The sequence below is a fragment of the Copadichromis virginalis genome, linkage group LG15, assembly GCF_057382275.1.
Source record: "Copadichromis virginalis isolate Kocher_CV1m ecotype Utaka linkage group LG15, C_Virginalis_male_GT1.1, whole genome shotgun sequence".
Classification (NCBI taxonomy): domain Eukaryota; kingdom Metazoa; phylum Chordata; class Actinopteri; order Cichliformes; family Cichlidae; genus Copadichromis; species Copadichromis virginalis.
Genome location: NC_140632.1, coordinates 37,942,790 through 37,961,928, shown reverse-complemented (window position 1 = coordinate 37,961,928; position 19,139 = coordinate 37,942,790). Strand labels below are relative to the sequence as shown.

The window sequence follows — 19,139 nt, the reverse complement described above, 5'->3', positions numbered from 1 at the left end:
CTGAGTGACTGTGACAGTGATTTCTTCTAGGATGCCCATTAAGAAGGCACAATGGTCTCGCTTGATGGTTCAAGCATGAAAATGATGTGAATGTCACTCTGTGGCTTCACAGTCACTCAGTGGAACATTTTGGACCAACACACAAAATGCCAATTTACCAAAACATCAAATTTACGAAGACAGAACTCCATTAGAGTTCCAGACAGTCGGTGAACTGATGCCATGGCACATTGAAGCTGTGATAGCAGCAGGTGGTTGTCGTGCCGAGAGATAAAATGATAACACGGTAACCTAAATAGCATTTTTTTTTCTCATACCCAGCAGAGGACGACTTCTCTAGTTGCAAAAAAAGTCTGAGGAAGTGACCCGAGCAAGCGCCAAACACTTTCCTGATGAGTTTATGGTCTCATTGAAGCTGGTTACTATGTAGCTCCTTCCTCCATAAAGACAACATTTGATGATTTCCTGTGTACCCTTCAGTGTATATATATATATCAATAAAGACGTAGTTTGATGACCATTAGAATGGTTGGTGTGTGCATAGGCAGGGACCACCCTCACTAACTTCTAATACAAACCCAGTCATTTTATTCTATAGGCAGGTCTGAAATATATGACCGAAACCGCTCAGTTCAGAAAAGAGCTTTAAGGGGTAAAGAGTGAGGGCAGGTCATGTGGTGTTACCACGTGAGCGTGCAGCGTCGTTCGCTTGCTCAGTCACATCCACTGCTTATTCATAACTTCAAGGCACTGACACGGTACAACCTAAAATCTACAGCTCAAGGCTTTAAGACGGGCGGGGCCTCACTGGTGTGTGATGTCACGCTGTTTGTCCATCTTGCACATACAGTCTGTGGGCCCGGCACCTTATTGAGACACATGATGTTTTCTTTTTGTAGTCTGCTGTCATGCAGGTCGTTCGGTTAGATAAGTTCGACTGTTGCAGTTGGCCAGCAGACAGTGCTCGTAAAGATATGGGTCAGAGGGGGTGATGGTGGATAACGTCACTTGTGTGCATGGAAATGGGATTCCTCAGACTGAAATGAATAGTAAGCGAGACAAGGAGTGTCTGCACAATGCCTTAATGAAAGCCACAATACCCGTGCAATCAGCGCACAATGCCAGTATGTAACATAAGACCTGTGCCGGCATACAGCATTATGTAATTGCAGCTGTGCGACTGCCGGCTAAGCACCACACTGCCATTAACATGACATATGCTCCAGTTTGCTTACAGAACCTTGCATCAGCTCCACTGACAGCCTGACATTTGAAAGCGAGCTTTGACGCCAGTTTTTGTCAGGAGCCGGCGTCTGACAGTTGTATGAGTCAGAAAGTGTGAATGCACACGTGCAGCAAACTGACTGGAAAAAACAATAAATGAAGGGATTGATTTTGACCCTTGGTTTTACTCCTCCTGTGATCTTTGACCTGCAGTCTGTTCCTCCCTGTGTATGATGAGTCACCCCACCCCTCCCTGCAGCTTTGCACATTCAAACCAAGGCGAGCACGCATGCACACACACACACACACACACTGACTGGACTGAGCAGCTGCAGTGTCTCAGCCGTCGGTGTGTGAAGCATGTTGATGTCAGTATAGAGGAGCCCTCTCTGTCTCTGAGCTCAGTGGCCTCCTTGCCAGCTGTCCTTGTCTGGTCGGCGGTGACAAACTGTAGATGCTTCCCCCCCCCCCTCGTCCTTTTACCCAGTTTCTGTCAGCCTCTCTTTCATTCGCCTGCCCGCTCCAGCTCTGCTGCTTGTCTGAAGTTCAGTAGGACAGCGTGATTCCCTTGAGAGCCAGGAATGCTGGCAGGCTGGCCGATTAATGGGGAAAAATGGAGGGGAGAGGAGCTGCACCAGCTCTCAGAGCTTTTTAACGTGTGCTACTAGCCCCGAAACGTAATTGCGAGGGATTCCCAGCATCTGAAAAGTTGCCAGATGTGGCCTAGATGTTTTTCCAGGGTCCAACAGCCCAACTTTTAAACTAGGATGAGGAGAAACCACCATCCTGATGAAAACCACGCTACTCTAGATATGTTATGTACCCCACGTAGCCTGAATCTCAGCTCACAGAAATTGCGTTATTGTGGTGGAATATTCGAGAAACGTCCCCAGCAGTTTCTTTGATCAGCTCATGGGGGTAATTTGTTCTGTGACGGGTGTCGACTCGGTTAGACTGTGTTCTGCTGCAGTGCTGTGCAGAGCCCTGGGCCTTCCTGGAGGAATCTCTTCGAGTTTTCGAGTGAACAGGCCATATTTGGCCGTTCTGAGCAGCCTTAATAAAGTGCTAACAGCTTTTGAAGTGTAGCAGAAAGCGATCCTCGATGGCATTTTTATTTATTTATTTTTAAATGTTATCTCCCCAGTGCGAGGCCTCAGAGTTCACAGAACAGAGTTCAGAAAGCCACTGAACGTTTTCTCTGCTCCTCAGAATAGCTCAGTTATTGCCACAGTTCAGCATTTCCTGAGTGGATACTGGATCCTGGATCTGTGCCTGCACAAACTCTCCCTCACCCTGCGACTGTTCAGCACTGGCAGCGAGGAGAGGAAAGGATGGAGGCCGCCCTGGAGTCGTGTCAGAGGAGTGTTGGGCGAAAAGAAAATTCGCGATGATTGTGGTTGTGTGTTGGTGTTTTGAGTTAAAAACAAAGCTGAAAGTGAAACGGCCGAGGCGGAGCCGCAGTCGGACACGCTGCCTCGAGTTGGAAGTCGATGATGGAGGGAAAGGAAGGAGGGGCGGTTGATGTGACTCCCCGTCCTTATACGGTCACATGCGGCTCTGGCGCGGACACAGAGAGCTCAGTCAGGGAAAACATGCTCATTTAGAGCTTACATAAACACACCGACCCACAGCCCCCTGCTCTCCCGGCCTCCCTCCAGCTCAGGCAAGGAAAGAGGAAGGGAAGGAAAAGGAGAAGAACGCTGTGGAATTTGAGAGGGAGTGCGCTGATGAATTCCTGAGCTTTCAGTGCGCACAGGGAATGAGATGCTGCTCTGCCCTGCAGGCTGAGGATGGGATGGGTGGTGCAGGGACAAAGAATCGAAGGAAATCGGACTCGCGAGGCAGCCGGACTTTGTGAGCCTGCTCGACCTCAGTGACCTTCAGAAACATTAGCACTGTCAGAGATCACAGTGCATTCATTCTCTACTATTAAGCATGCGGCATCTTTATCAATGAGTCCCATCCCTATTAGAAATTATGACTCTCAGGTGCTCAGAAAGCCACTTTCTTTCAAATGTGTTCAGTTAAAGGGAGAATATGGTTTCTTTCTCCCCCCCCAGGTGATAACTACGATGTGTGTGCCATCTGCCTGGATGAATATGAAGAGGGAGATAAACTCAGAGTCCTGCCGTGCTCTCATGGTGAGTGACTACAAAATACCCACAGTTACACTGACAGAAGCCAGTTACTCTGATTTATTCCGTTTGGATCGTTATCATTTTATTAAGTAGATAACGAGGCTCCATCGTGATCTTATTCTCGTACTTTAACCTTTGCTGTGACAGCCATCAAAGGCTGGGTTGCATAAACAGGATGCCCTTTGTGTTCTCAGCCTACCACAGCAAGTGCGTGGACCCGTGGCTGACCAAGACTAAGAAGACGTGTCCGGTGTGCAAGCAGAAGGTGGTGCCCTCGCAGGGCGACTCGGACTCTGACTCTGAGGAGGGGGAGAGCGGCCCCGAGAACGAGGAGGTGTCTGAGAGCACCCCGCTGCTGCGCTCCCTGGCCTCCACCAGCGCCCACTCCTTCGGCACCATGTCCGGGGCGTCGCGCTCCGAGCACGACCAGGAATCCTCGGAGTACGAGGACGACGAGCTGGACAGCAGCGACACCGAGGAGGAGGTCACCGTGGAGACCGTGGTGGTGCAGATGCAGCAGCCGTGCTCCGAAGGCCACGAGCACGACCTGCCCCGAGCTTGACCGACGTGTCGCTTAGAAGCTCCTCGGCCTGCCCGACCTCACAGCTGCAGAGACTTTTGTTGTGGGCACAATGCAGAGTCATCCCAGTTCTTCTCTCACTGCTTACAAATCCATTGTAATTTCCTTCTCACAAAATACAAATCTTAAGTTTTTGTTTTTTATCATGATTATGGACGAAGCTCCAGTCTGCATACCTTTGGCATCGCTTTGGCCAGACTGATGCGTACAGTACACTGCCATACTGTACTCTTTATTTAGTCGTAAAAAGATGACACACAAGCAGACGAGTCCAAAGGTCCCGGACACACGATCAGTAAATGTACTGTGTATATAAATATAGATCACAATAAAGGACATCTTGCATTTATTGTATATACATGTTCATGCTACAGTGACACAGGTTGGACCACTATGCACCATTGGTTTTATAAAATTAACACTTTGAGCCACAGTGATGTGGTTTGCCAATTTATTTCTATCATTAACCTTTGTTTTGTTTAAGGAGCTCTTGTGTTTTGTGCCACAGTTTGTTACAGTGATTCACACCAAGAGAAGCTCTAGTTAAACTGGTCTGAGTGACACACTGGAAGAAGAGGGTGTGCTCTCCGTGTGGTGTCACATGAAGCTGTGGGTTACACCAGTTCAGATTGTGAGAACTGTCCGTCGCCTGTGGTGAACTTCATTTCGTTAAACTCGAGCAGTTGCTGTTCGGTAGGCCTCATGGTGCACGCTCAACTGACCTGATGTATTTTTAAGACTGTTTGTAGTAAATAATCTTTTTTTTTTCATAACACAGCTTGATTTTTTTCGTTCGTGAATCCTGTTGCCTTCTCATTTCATGTATTTTTTGTTTTCCTGCTCAAACATCTCTGTAAAACTTCAATAAAACGCCTGACGAAGAAACTTGACTGAGCTTCATTACTTGAGCTGAAAAACATCCTGCAATTATAGGTTTCTTGGTAACATTCAATAGTCGTCCAAAACGGCCTAAAACGTGGCAGATCTGGTCTTGGTTCTTCAACGCTTCGTTTCCAGTGGAAGGGGGAAAAGAGCTTGGTTTTTTCTTCAAAAATAGTCTAATCTCAGCTGTTCTGTAGCCTTCTAATCATCTTTTCTTTTTTAATTCATATTGAAGTTTAATGTGCTTGTATAGACAGTAAATTTACAACATTTACAAAGAAATAAAATGCTTTGTTTGGTATCAAGCAATGCCACAATATTTTTTTTTTTTTCGAAGAAAAGAAAATACTTCCCAAAACTTTATTTTTTTTTTAAGAAAGAGGGAAAAGAAAAACAGCGGGGAAGAGGGACGAGGATAAAGGAGAAAAAAAACAAAAAAGCAGACAAAATACATATCAATCATCTGTTGAGAAAGAAAGAGAGAGAAAACAAGCAGAAGAGCAACATAATAACATCATGATCTATGGGAATATAACAGTAAATATTAAACATTATGCAGCACTAAGATCGATGACGCACAGTGTGCTTTGAGGTAGGAGCCAAAAAGGGTGTAGTTTGAGTGTGTGAGCACCCGTGTGTACACCTGTGAGCATGAACGCGCTTGTAATGATCTGCTAGAGGGTGTGGGGGGCCACAGCCCCGTCCTCCAGGGCATGAAGCAGGTATGGAGGAGATCAAGACTCCAGACATCCAGAGGCCCCCAGAACACAAGAGACCAAGGAAGAAAAAGCCGCGCCACTATCCCAGAAAGAGCTGAGGAGAGTCCCAGATGAGGGGTCACCCAGCAGCCGCGGAGCAGAAGCCAGGGGGAGTTGCAGTGACGCGCCCGTGAGCTCCGCCGGCAGGCCCAGGCTCCAGGCCCCGACAAGCAGCCATCAAGGAGTGAGCCGGTGTGTACCTGGACGCCCATCTCCGGACACAAAGAACCACCAACGCACTGATGTCTGAGGGCATCTGCCACTGGCAGGGGAAGTGGAGGGGGGAGATAGACCTCCATACCTTAGAGGGCCTGAGATGTCCCCAGAGAGGTGGCGTCTGATACCCAACCTGACATATAGACACAGACATACAGGCACACACAGATACAAACATCCATTCCCACCCTCATGCTCTCATATGCACTTACTCCACACTCAACCAACGTGGAGACAGACATAAAGAGACGCTGTACACACAATCACACTCCCCAAGCGTACTCTACGAACCGGGTCTAGGTGCCCCCGCCCCTGGAGGGGGAAACTGCACCCAGACCCAGGTAGTGTTACCCTTTTCCCTGCGGTGGGGAGAGGCAGACCGCCCCGACTCCGCAGCAGCAGGGAGGCCCCACACTCCAGACCCCAATCGGACAGCCAACTCCTCCTCCCAGACCCCCCGCTCCAACAGGCCGCAGAGAACGGGGGTGTGAGGACTCCAAACCTCCCTCCACCCGCTCATTGTAGTGTTGATGCATGTGTGTTCTAAGGTGCATTTAAAACCCAGGAGGGCATGGAGCTACCTGCCAGAGAGCAGCAGGTAAGCGCATGGTCCCTCCTGCTAGCCCTCAATGTCTACGTGTATTTAAAATTGAGAGGTGGGCAACGACGTCAGGGGTGAGGTATACACCCTGATGGTCTTGTGGATTCCGTGTAGCGTGCCCACCCCCAAGGTCCTATATGTATGTGTTATGAAAGTGTGAGTAACGTGAATGTCTAAGTTGTGGGATAAAATTGAGGCAGAGGCAGCCAGAAGGGGACAGAGGGGGGGGTAGCCTCCCCTGCACCCTGGTGACACACCTTTACCCCAAGGCCCTGCATGTGTGGGTGGTTGTGGTGGAGCGGGAAGAGGGAGGCAGCTGGAGATGGGGAGAGAAGGAAGGGCGGGGCAAGTGACCCCCACCCTGGGGCCAGCTCCCCCCGCTGACCCCAGTAGGCACCCCCATACTCTGCAACCCACCAGGGAAAGGGGGCCCAGGCCCATCCAGACCGGGGTCCAGTTCAGCAGCGCCGCCCGGCCCCACAGAGCCCGGGACAGTCCACCCGACCCCACCACAGAGAAAACTGCACCCACCCCGTCATCCACTCATCTTCCAGACTACACAAGACAATAGACGCCCAGGCTGAGATCTTCCTCCACCTCTCCTGTATCTCCCCCTCCTGCAGAGGGAGTTCCTGAAGAGAGGAGACCTCCTGCAAGATGTAACAGCCTCCCCCACCTGTTGAAGAGCCCCCCAGGTGGCTCGATGCACTGGCGGCACCCTGCGCCAGGGCTGGGCCCCCCTTACACCCACAACCCCGGCAACACACCAACCAGGGCCCCAGCCCAGAGACCGAGCACCCCCAGAACCCCACGCCTGTCCCGGACCCACCCAGGCTACCAGGTCAGTAACCCACGTCCATCAGCACAGACCCTCCCCTACCGCACGCAGCCACGAGGAAACCGTCACCTAAGAGCCAACAGAGCCCTTAATAGGCCATGACCGCAATCCCGGGTTGAGCCCTCCAAGGAAGGTGCTCCTGGGGAATCCTGACGCCCCCAAGCCTGTCCGTACCCCCACACCAATCACAACAGCAACCTTCTAATCATCTCCATTAACAGGAACTGTGGACTTGTGGTAAGGAAATGTCACATTATGGTCTTTTCTTAGCACTTTATGGACCTTAAACATCTGAGAGTAAAGATGAGATGCGTTTTGATGGACCTTGAATGTCTTTTAAAGTAATTAAAAGCCACCTTAAGTTCCTGAACAGCTGTAATGAAAGCAGTAATGTCTCATGCCTGGTGTGACATAAGAAAATAAATTAAACTTTTCTGTAGAGGAAAACTCATTTGAGAAGGACTTCACAATCTTACACTCAGATCTGAAGAAACACTTATGTTCTGGGACTAGCCTTAACCCGTGTCTGGGAGCTCAGGCACCTTAGATGAGGCCTAACCTGACGGTAACACCTGCAGTTAGCTCAGTCCAAACATTACCACAGATTCACTGAGAGTAAAGTGTTCAGATCAACAGAGAAGACAGTAAACTCACAATCTGGTTGGAATAAATTTATTTGATCTGTCTGTAAACAAGGTGATAAATCAATTTATGGCATTTCTTGGTTTTATGCATATGAAATCAAATGCATTAAAGAGACTGTATCCCAGATGTAAGAAGAAAAAAAAATAAAAAAAAAGTGGTGAGGAAAGAAAATGAATAGACCGGCAAACAGGACTTTAAACAATTTTTTTTCCTTTTTTTTTTTTAATGAGTACACATATCCCACAAGGCCTAAACAGTGGAGCTGAAGCTAGAAAAATAAAGAAAAAAAAAAGTGCCAATGAAATGACCCCTTCATGGACAGTGGGTAACAATCCGTTTTACAACAGCAACAGATCTCTCTACGTTATGGCACAGGATACACAGGTTCTGCAGTTAAAGTTTCGACAAAACAGCCATGAGCGTCTTTGTTCCAACTAATCCCATCTCCCATTAAGAGTCATTTCTACTGTTATTTTTTATTCCCCCCACTTGGACGTTGTTAGCAGTGCTGAGCGTGGACAGGCTGATTCCCCAGAGCTCAACTGACTAGAGAAAAGGCAATTTATTCCACAGTATTATAGTTGTCAACACAGCATGGGGCTGCTGAAATGCAGTTGTGTTTCTTCTAAGAGGAAAAACAAAACCTAATGATCATTTTCTTCATAAACTCCCACCCTTACCTCCACTGATACTTCACTTTTTTTTTTTTTTTAAACTTTAGTATTACTGTCTGGTTAGTGTTTCCTTCATCAGAAAGAATAAAAAGCAGCCATCCTTCACATGATTTAGAGCGAGTGTACAAATACCCGACCTTCAACTATACTTGGTCCTATATAAAGAAAAAGAAATTCAAACTGGACACACTCCAGAAGGTTATATGCTGGGATGTCTACTGTCCAAAAAAAAGAAAGAAAGAAAAAGGCAGCCTTTAAAAAGAAAACAAAAAGAAATTAAAGAATATACATTACAGGAGCTGGCAAACAAAAGTATTAAGTGCCTGAGCCGTTGTTATTGTGGAATGTCCGTGGGTTGTCATTTTTCGTGTAATAGGGGAGGGCTGCTATGCCAGGAGGAGAGTCCCACACCACCACCACATTTGGAAGGACAGAGGTGATCACAAAAGTCCTCAGTTGGATCCCTTCTTACAATCTACTGTGGGCTCGAGATGATCTACAGGGAGTGGAGAGGGGCTGATCTCGCCAGGATCAAATAGTGATGCCCCAGAGCATCCTTGCATTTTTTTGTTCGTTTTAAAAAACAAAACAAAACAGACTAACGGGTGATATCTGACGGGATGGGAGCCGGAGTGGCGAGTAGTGTTTGAAGACTGCCCAGTGAGGTTTAGTGTTTACTTGATTTGAAAAGGAAGGGGAGGAGCAGGGAGGGAGGAAGTGAAAATTTGGCAAGAGGGACTTTCAAAGATTGGGGTGGATGTGTAGTGGTGGATCAGAGAGGGGAGCGACGGTGGTCCAAGATGCACGCAGTCTCCCCACCAGGACGTGGAGGGGTGGGTGGGGGCAACGACAGAGGAAGACGTGACGAGCTTTAGTGCTCCAAAGGCATCGGCTGCTCGGGGAGGGAGTGTGTGTGTGATTAAGTGATGGGCACTAATGTGGACGAAAAATAATAAAAGAATAAGCTTCAAATTAACCACTAAAGCCTTAACTGTGAGTGTTCAGCGAGAATTTTTTTTTTTGCTGGTCTTTAAGTACAAATTTGTCATGACATCCTGTTAGCAACATGCTCATCTTTGCTATGGATCAACTGAAGAGTGCTTAGAGGGGTATTAAAGAGTACACAGAGCAAGTGCTTTGAGGGGGGGGGGGGGGGGGGGGGTGGATGAGTGGGTTGGGGTAATGACAAAAAAAAAAAAAAAACCCCACACAGCAAAGACAGATAACAAATGGGGAGAAGAGAAGGGAGAAAAACAAAAACTACAAACTAGGACTGGAAGTAGTGTGAAATGCAACAGGGTGGTAAGGGTGAGCTGCTAGGTAGCTGGGTACAGGCTGCTTTAGTATCCGGACTTCCTCAGGTACTCAGACATCTGAAATGCTTTCTTGTTGAGCTGCCCTCCATGGACACCTTCCTTCCCCATGACAATAACCAATGCTGGAGTACACAAAGGAAAAGAAACAAAATAAAATGAACAGGCATGTTGATTGCAGGGCTGGAAAAAGAATAACACTCAATGCCATCTCGGCCAAATATGGGGACAGAGCTCGAACCCTGTGCCGTTTAGAAATGCTCCTGGGGTTGTTTAAACGGGACCGTTCGGGGACGCGGGGGAAAACATGGGCTCAACATTAGATGGAACAGATTTTTTTTTGCTTTGTTTTTCCCCCCCAAAATTTTATGCTTTTTTTTTTTTTTAATTTTCCTTTGTTTTGTTTTTTTTATTTGTTTTTTTTAACCCTACACCGCATAAGCTACATCAAAACTAAACTAAAACCCTGAATCCCTCAAGTATTTTGCCATCGAGTATGCCTTCTTATTCAATCCGCCTCCATGGACCCCTTCTTTGCCCATTACCAAGACCAAGACTGAAAGAAAAGAGACAGAGAAGGGACATTTAGAGAAGGTGCGGAGATCACACAATGAAAAGAAGAAGAGCACAGAGCTAAAGCGGCAAAGGCAGACGAGACGGCTACAAAAGGAAGACAATGGCACAGAAAGCAGAGCGGTGCCTTCAACTCTGAAGGCTGTGCAGAGCTCCAACATTCATTTTCTTATCGGTGCTGCTGGTGGCGACAGGTCACGTTACAGTTAGGAAGACAGTAAGTGCAACAGGAAAATAAACGTGAAGGATGCATGCAAAGCCTTGTCGTCAGATCTGTGATGCCCAAACAAGCAGAGACACAGAGCTGGAGTTAGCACAGAGTCCAGTGCAATAGCAAACTGCCACAAAGACTCAATGTATCGTTTATTATTTTATAAACTATTAAGAGGACACTGCTCTCCCAGCATGCTGTGGTTTAACATGAGCTAAAAGCCAGATCAAGGCTTTACTACACTTTAAACTGCTAAACGTAGACCACAGAACTCTGAAACTAGTCCAAAGTCCCTTTACAGTGATGAACAAATTCAATGCAGAGAGGCTGAAGTTTATCTAGTCAGTGTTTTAGCCACTGATGGGAGTCAGTCTTTGTTTACCAGGTCAAATGGCTGCAAGAGTAGCTTCTATGTCCATTTTAGTTACATGAGTAAAATATCCAAATAATACCTGCTGTTTGGCCAAGAGGGTGGGGCACAAAGCCTAGCATTTCATGGCTGTTTCTGCTCCTATCAGTCTGTTTAATGTGTCATTATGCGCCATGACAGCAGCAAAGAACAAGAAAGTGAAGTTAGGAACTATTAACCATCACTAATGCAGCAGCATGCTTGGCATACCTCTCCTCAATACATGTGTTTAAAAAAAACAAAACACCCTCATGTGCCTCAAGTACTAGGACAGAGTGGAAGCGAGTGGGAAAAACAGGTGGTGAATTTGAAAGGGGGGGGGGGGGTGTTAAACCAGAAAGGAGGAAGATGCATGCATTCCAGAAAGGATTTCCCAGAAATCCTGATCCCAAAAGTGAGCCCAGAAACTGATGATGCAGTCTGTTAGCTAGAGTACCTTGTGGCATGAACTGGGCAGGACAGGACATCGGGGCCCACACAGGCAACATGAAAACTGACAACTCTCAGGCAAGTCCTTAAAGACTCAACTTCAGCTTACTGAAATATTATCAAGGTTGTGACCCATGACAAGAAATACATTTTAAAAAGCCTTTAATTTAACCTACTGATGGTCACATTTAAGACTGAAGCTTAACAATTTATCTACTTTATAACCATTTCCACAAAGAAATGATACCCTTTAATTGTTCCGATTCTTGGCAGCTGTAAGAAGTTCTGAATAAACTGGAGGCAAAATTATTAAATTCACATATCAAAAAAAAAAAGGTAAACATACAGACACTTTACTAAACCATAACTGATTATGATTTTCTCATTTGTAAGCTGCTTAGTCTTAAAGTGTTAAAGGTAAACCATACCAATTAAACTGCAATATAACTCTAGCGGGGAAATAAACTCACTCTTGGATAATAGTCATAGCAATAATCTCTGAATATGAACTTCCTGAGCTCAAACAACCTGAATATGCATTTCTACATGGAAGCAACTGCGGCCTGTTATCGACCGTCACTGAAAGTAATATCCAGACATTTTACACCCATCTGTCATATATTGAGGAAAGGTGCAGTCAACATCTACCCCACATGCTTGCACAAGACAATAATATCGTTTTAAAAGCAAAAATAAACAGCTAAACTAAAATGGTAAAACTCAAAGCAGGTTACTGTGTAACTACTCAAGATTTATGCTGCTAACAGCAGTATACCTGATGCTTACCTTTGGCTGCTCTGCCTACAGAAACATTGTATGTGGGCTCTCCTCCTTGACTCTTTGTTCGGATGTCCATTGTCCAGTCGTTGTCAATTTGGAGGCTGTCTCTGATTACGGAGCACTTTTTATTGCCCAGGGTCAGCCCACTGGTGAAGAATCCCTCTCGGTCCTTTCCTACTAACACATCAATTTCTTCAGGCTAGGAGGAAGCACAGAGATCAGGAGGTCAGGTACATCGTCGTTAAGATCAATGCAGAATATTGCTTATGTGGAGACACTTGAGGGTTTCTCCACAAACACAAGTATTGCTCCATAATGTGGGTGCTGTGAAGCCTCGAGATTGAGCAAGAGCCACACACACACACACACACCAAATTATTTGGCTGCATTGTCCAGTGTTAATCTGTTGTCTTCGATCAAATTTTGGCAGTTTTAAAAATTGGTGCAAGATGATGCTGATCAAGAGCTGAAAGACGCTCATTACAGGGAAGTTACTCATTTCCTGTGTTTCCCTGGCACAAGAAGATCAGCCAAACTTCTTTTACACATCAGCACCAGCCCAGATTTCACAACTGCTCCATCCTCAAGTTTAATTGCCCAGCCTCCTCTCAGCTCAGAATCTGCTGTCCCTCCACAACAAAAACATCATTGCTTAATATATAAATTGAGAAACACACTGAAATAATTTGGAATTTATTGTAGTAAAATAGTTCTAATGATAAATGCCCAACTCTAGTCTGTGAAAGCCTTGTGCCCAGAGCTTGCATTCATGTTTAACCTGCAGCTTTTAAATTACAAGAGGGTAGAATTAGTATTTATTGCCACTACTGCACAACATTCAACTATGACTGAATTTATGCACAAGATGTCCAGAGCTGGCTGGACTGTCGTGTAATGATTTCCCTTAATCTATATATAGTTAATGGGGGTTTCAACATCTAACAGGAAGTATATCCTAAACTAATCTGTACATCTTACGAGTTTGTTCTGCACCAGGACCCATTTAAGGCACCAACATAAAAATGTATTTTACAGAAGACCTCCAGGCTAAATTTGCATTATCATGAAGTATTTGGTTTGACGGATTACTCTGCAAGAGGCCCAAAATATACCTATGGGATATTTTAATTAATATGGTTTACAATTCAGTCATTAAAATGTATGAGGTCAAAGTTTCCATCTTTGACAGATTGCCCTTTCCCCCCTCAACCCCAGTCAACAAATTTCAAACCACACTGTATTATTGATGTTTCTCTTTAAAAGATTAAGTCTTGTTGAAAAGTGCCCCCCCCCCCCTTTTTTTTTTAAGTGTGTAATGGTTTTTATTAGTCATCTTAGCACAGAGGGCAGTATTTAGACTGATACAGAGGACCATCCAGCCCAGGGCAGATGAAAGCACGTGGTCTGTTTCAAGGAGTCTCCTTTATGCTACCGGTGGAGAAGTCCTGAAATCTCGACCATACCGCAATGACGAAAACGTTAAGCTGCTAATATTTCACTTTTGGGGACAACTTATTTGTTTTCTTTGAAACTCAGTACAGTAAAAAAAATAAAAAATATATATATACACACACATATACACATTTTCTTGCTCAAACTACTTTATTTGGAGCGAACTGCAGAACAAAAGGCGTTGCCCCTTGAGTCCAGAAGTGCAGAGTCATGGCACACAGTCAGGAAGGGAAAACGGCAAACTCAAAGCACGTCGTAAGATAACGATAGCATGGCGGCTACCTACAAGCCCAGGCCAGGGTTGCTAATTTGGTCACTTCAACCGGGAATGAAAAGCCGCCATCCCCACATGAAAACGACTTCAGATCCCCTGAAAACCTTCTGTATTCATTAAAGGGGATTCCTTTTACCAAATGCAACCACCGGGCATGCTGGTTGACAGCCGGTAAAAGCAAGCTTCTTTTACACGCTAAAAAGTCCATTAAGGAAACTGCTGTATTTCAAAAGGAAAACGCTGCCGTTCCATAGCTCCGAGTGGGCACTCCCAGTTAACCTCAGATAACGAAACCACAGTCCCCGCCACATGAGCGGGGTTTTTTATTTTATAATAGCCAGCTAGAACTGCTAAATCTTCGTTATATTCACGTTGGAACCGGAGGAGTCCCGATTAAAAACGTAGATGACTGGCAAAATAAATTTAACGGACAAAATGGAGGATGAAGGAAAACCCCGAATGTGTCTGTTAAACAAGTTAGCTTTACTTTCAGTCGACTGAGTTTTATTTGTTGTAAAATAGGAGCATCCGACGCATGCTGTCCATAACACGGGGTGGCATGCTAATGAGAAAAAAACCGAGATCCGAGCCCAGACGTCTCGGTTAGCTCCCATGGACAAAAATGAATAAGAAACTGGGAGCGTGTCCGCCATCTTGGAAAAATGATGGGCGGTAGCGGTGGAGAGATTCACAGAAGCCGAATAGGAAAATTGAAAAGGACCAACGGAACGCCAGCACGTAAGGAATGCGTGCGAGCGCCGCCAACCCTGCGCCGTTAGCGTTAGCTAGTAATGACTGAGGATGATGGTGGTGGGGAGGGAGATGACCGGCCCGATTTGAGCTAACCGTGTAGTTCGCTAATCACTGGTAACACTGACTTAGTCTGCATGGAAAAGCTTATGGTAGCCGAAACTACTAAGCAGTTTTTAAACATGCGAATGACTAATTCAGGATACAATAGTTTTATAGGACTGCCGTTTAATTTTCTTATATTACTGTAGCTTTTCCAATGCGGCTAGTTACTGTTAGCAGCCAAGTTAGCCGCTTTAGCTCGAGTTCGCGGCAACGATGATCTCTAGCTTGAGCGCTTCGGTGCTGCACAGTTATTTTAAAAGGGAAAATGGCTTAAGCGTTAAGATAGTAGACGTACAATAAAAGCGGGAAAAGAAAGGTGGGAATTGCAGGCGACAGGTTGAAAAGCAACGGCGCACACATGCCAGTGGATCCTATGTGTGACCACCGGATACCATGTGTACCCACACTGCTTCGCTTATCCCCCATTCAACAAGGCCTGGCATGCAGACAAACGTATAAGCGACATGCAAAAATGTGCATTATGCTCATACACAACTAGGAATACCGACGTACAGCACATACGTACCGTTATGTTGGCAAAGGTACCGCCGACAAAAGATGCCCAGACATATTTGGCGTCCGCATACCCAACAATGGCCGCGTCCTGGCAGCTGCCATCGGCCATCAGGTTGTCCACGTAGCTTTGCCAGGACATGTTTGTGAAATTAGTTTTAAGGTGAAAAAAGTAAGCTAAGTCACGATCGCCTCTTGAACGACGAAGAAACTGTGAGAAAGCTGTATTTATCGGTGGTTACACGGGCCTCCAGCAAGCAAAAACCCCCCCGGCACCGTTACGTCCCGGCTTTCTTCTGGTCTAGGCAACGAAGAGGAGCCGCTGCAACCGGACAGGCGCTTGGGTGTAGTCCTGACTAAATCACTCCGCCCGAGTCGTTGTTCGTCTCTCCTCCCATTGTATAATATAGGAAGCGGCGGAGGAATATCATGCTTTATCGCGACAGCAATAAGGAAAACGGTATTTTTCTCAAGTGCATTAAAGATTTAGCCAATCTTCCAGATTTTTTAAGGCCTTAAACTTGATTAAAAAACAAGTTTACATTTGCAAAGGAGAATTTTAATGGTTTAAGGCTCATGTAAAGCTTAGACTTCAGTAAGTTAAAGTTTAAAAAGGCATTTTGTTTTTACACAGTTTATTTTTTTCACTTTATATTGATCATTTAAGACACGCTGGCACCCATCTCTTTATTTAAACACTGAATTAGAGTTTTTTGTTAATATTAAAAATTACATTAAAAGTTTTATAGTTCTTGATTTAACATTCCAGTGATGGCTACGCAGTCCAGTTAAGCATCTGAGAAAATTCTTCCTGGACTCTGTTAACTACAATGGTCATTTGAGTTACTGTGTCATATACAGAATGACACCTGCCAGAAGAAGCACTCTCAAAAGATCACAGGTGAAAACAGAGAGAGGTAACTGAAAATTATTTCATTGTTTAAGCTCTCAGGATCATGAGAGAAAACCTGTTGTACCTGTTGGGTAGTGCATGTGTCAAACCTGTATCTTATAATCCCAAGAGAAAAATATGAATGTAATATAATGTGAGGCAGCCATCATTAGCACTGTGTCAAAGGGAAAAGTTTTTTTCCATATATGTGCCTAATGTTTACATGTTAAGCATGGTTTATGCTCGAGAATGCATTCCAGTGAATACGGAGCAATCATGTTTGTTTACTTTTTTATGGGAGTTGCTCATAATTTTATTCTGTGTTACTTCTCTAGAAGTGCTCTTACAGTGTGGCAGTATGACAGTTGTCACAAAGTATGTAAATTTAGGATTTTTATGGTGGCAGGCCTAAACTGTCCTTTAACCTTTTCCAAAACTATTTCTTTGTTGCAATTTCACTGTTTATTTGGTGTTGCTTTGCAAGTTTAGCTCAAAGAAAAGAAAAGAAAAGCCTCACAGCATCTCACACAATAACCGCACCCACTGAAAACAAAGGGGAAAAAAACCATAAATAAATAATAAACATAAAACAAGCTCGTTCTTTGGGAGGCAGTTGGAATAAAAGGAATAAACACAGCTGTGTTTTTTTAAGAGTTCAGAGTGCACATGTGTGCATCTGTCCAGCATGCTCTGATGACCACAAATATAAGGGTGATGAGGACGCTGAGCTTCTACAGGTGCAGCAGTTTGGTTAAGGACGCGCACCAGCCAGTCACACACCTACGGATGATGTCAGCCGTGCGTCAGAGGCTGCTGTGTTTTGTATTTCTATCTGTTTGTGTTTGCTCCATGGAAACCATTAATAATCAGGCCACTCTTGTGATCAGTGTTCTTAAATTAGAAGACTGCTCTGCTCCTCCTACTCTGGGGTTTCTTCTTCTCTTCCAGCTCTACGCAAACTAGCTTAAACGTATGTGCTCAGGCACCTTGGGTGGCCACCTCTATTTGGCAGGTGTACAAAAACAAACAGAGGTCAGCCAGCGTGTTCAGTGACAAAGAGTGAAAGGAGAAAGTGGCATTTGCCGCCCAGATTAACGTGACTCTCAGTGAAATGACATGTGTTAGGAAGCTGGCGTGCCAAAAACTTCCCAGAGGGATTCAAGTGAAATGAACTGGGAACTTGGAACCATTGCAGGATTTGGATATCAAATTGAAAACACTAACTGGAGATAAATTGTTTAGACTCAAACTAATGTGAAAAAAGATTAAACAACTGTAGGTAAATGGCTTTTCTTTACATTGTGGGCATTTTTTAAGTGTGCCATATACACAGGTTCCTCATTCTGAGTCTTTTCAGCACATGACAGTCTTATCTCTTTCTAGAAACATCTACTTAATCCTTGTTCTCTCTTTCTTCCTGCAGAAGAATGGGCGCGAAGAAAGTTATTAATTGACCAAGGTACAGGACTTGAGCAGGGCAGAATGACTTGTCAGTCAGGCCACACCCATATCCTCATCTCCCATTGGATGCCGACAGTTTCCATGGCCACCTCTGTTTTGCACTTCTGCTTGGGCAAAATAGTACCACTCACAACCACACCACTCAGCTTCCACATGAGTCATGGAGATACAGAAAAGAGCTTACTTGTTTGCCTTAGAAAAGGTTTGCTTTTTTGGACAAGAGCATTGTCATCATAGCTTGATATCGCCGCCCACCTCAGCCACCCCACTCCTTTTCCTTTTTGCAAATGTATGCATTCCTTATTTTTCAAGCATGACAGAACTTAAAGTTCTCAAGGATCAGTGTTTGTAATGGTATGAAAGTTTTTCATATGCTCTGATGAAGTGAATAAAAGCAGGATAAAGTTGCTGCAGTTTGTTTTTTGTCTCACTTTCTCACTGAAATGAATAGACTGGATTGGAGAAAAAAAAGTTTTCAGTGTTTTCTTGTAGTGTAGCGCACGCCCCGATTTCAACAAATGTGTTGTGGTATCCTGTTAAACAGGCTGTGTCGAGGCATTTTGAAAAAAGCAGGACATGTTCAGAGTACAAGGAAGCAAACATTGATATGATTATATGTGCACCAAATTGCACTGCACAGCCTTTTTGCATTTATTTATTTATTACCTGGACTTTGCATCACAAGGAAGTTCATCGTCAATAACCCCTGTCATGGGCTGCAAATGCAGGTTGAGGAAGAAGCCTTTAAAGAAATACGTTTTTATATTTGTGGAGTATTTCTTGATAAACTAATGGGACAAGACAAAAAAAACAACCTTTTTGGTTTAAAAAAAAACAGGTCAAACATGTTCACTCCTGCTTTATAAAAAAAGGCAATTATGCTTTCAGACAATGTAGGGTTTTATCAGATGTTTTGCACACCTGTTCAACTGCCCCTTAATGCAAATATCTTATCGGCCAATCACAAGGCAGAACTCAGTGCATTTAGGCATGTAGACATGCAGCAGAAGACCACACCAGGTGCCGTTCCTGTCAGCTAAGAACAGGAAACTGAGCTTACACTTCTCAAAGGCTCTCCTGAATTAGACACCAGATGATTGGAAAAACTTCACCTGGTCTGCTCCAACATTCAGATGGCAGGGTCAGAATTTGGCGTAAAGGACATGAAAACGTGGCTCTATCCTGCCTTTTATCAAGCGGCGTTGTGTCAAGGTGTTGAGATATGTTCTGGGCACACTGTGGGCCCTTAAGTACCAGCTGAGTATCTTTTCAACACCACAATCTACCTGAATATTCCTATCGTGTTCATCCCTTTATTAGTACAGTGCACTCATCTTCTGACGGATGATGCACCATGTCACAAAGCTCAGATCATCTCAATGTGGTTTCTTGAACACAACAATGAGCTCACTGTACTCAAA

At 44.9% G+C, this 19,139-nt stretch overlaps 2 protein-coding genes and 1 long non-coding RNA gene across 4 annotated transcripts in view; 2 read left to right on the top strand and 1 right to left on the bottom strand.

Moving 5' to 3' along the window:
- The window catches only part of rnf13 (ring finger protein 13), a 40,358-nt gene extending 35,526 nt beyond the window's left edge, over positions 1 to 4,832 (top strand). The window contains exons 9-10 of the mRNA XM_085433244.1: positions 3,285 to 3,365; positions 3,557 to 4,832. Coding sequence (XP_085289370.1) covers positions 3,285 to 3,365; positions 3,557 to 3,924 — 449 coding nt within the window. The 3' untranslated portion in view covers positions 3,925 to 4,832. The remainder of the gene's footprint in view (positions 1 to 3,284; positions 3,366 to 3,556) is intronic.
- Positions 4,833 to 9,749: 4,917 nt separating this feature from the next.
- Positions 9,750 to 15,719, bottom strand: LOC146692955 (profilin-2-like). 2 transcript variants are annotated; one of them, XM_085433245.1, is made up of 3 exons: positions 15,379 to 15,715; positions 12,278 to 12,470; positions 9,750 to 9,994 (listed from the first exon to the last, which is right to left on the bottom strand). In XM_085433245.1, the coding sequence occupies exons 1-3, from the start codon at positions 15,505 to 15,507 to the stop codon at positions 9,897 to 9,899; spliced, it is 420 nt and encodes a 139-aa protein (XP_085289371.1). In that variant the 5' UTR covers positions 15,508 to 15,715; the 3' UTR covers positions 9,750 to 9,896. The 2 variants fall into 2 exon arrangements, with proteins under 2 accessions (XP_085289371.1, XP_085289373.1); XM_085433247.1 differs by having other exon boundaries at positions 9,927 to 10,425; positions 15,379 to 15,719.
- On the top strand, positions 14,352 to 18,127 carry LOC146692954 (uncharacterized). The gene is made up of 2 exons (XR_014915320.1): positions 14,352 to 14,735; positions 17,681 to 18,127. It is a non-coding gene; the product is annotated as an uncharacterized LOC146692954 (long non-coding RNA).
- Positions 18,128 to 19,139: the final 1,012 nt, after the last annotated feature.

What these genes read in the sequence shown, in the direction of transcription:
- LOC146692955 (XM_085433247.1), bottom strand. Translation starts at nt 15,507, where the DNA reads ATGTCCTGGCAAAGCTACGTGGACAACCTGATGGCCGATGGCAGCTGC. An exon ending in GTACCTTTGCCAACATAACG is followed by an intron (nt 12,471 to 15,378) that starts GTACGTATGTGC and finishes GCTTCCTCCTAG; the next exon opens with CCTGAAGAAATTGATGTGTT. An exon ending in TGTAGGCAGAGCAGCCAAAG is followed by an intron (nt 10,426 to 12,277) that starts GTAAGCATCAGG and finishes CTTTTCTTTCAG; the next exon opens with TCTTGGTCTTGGTAATGGGC.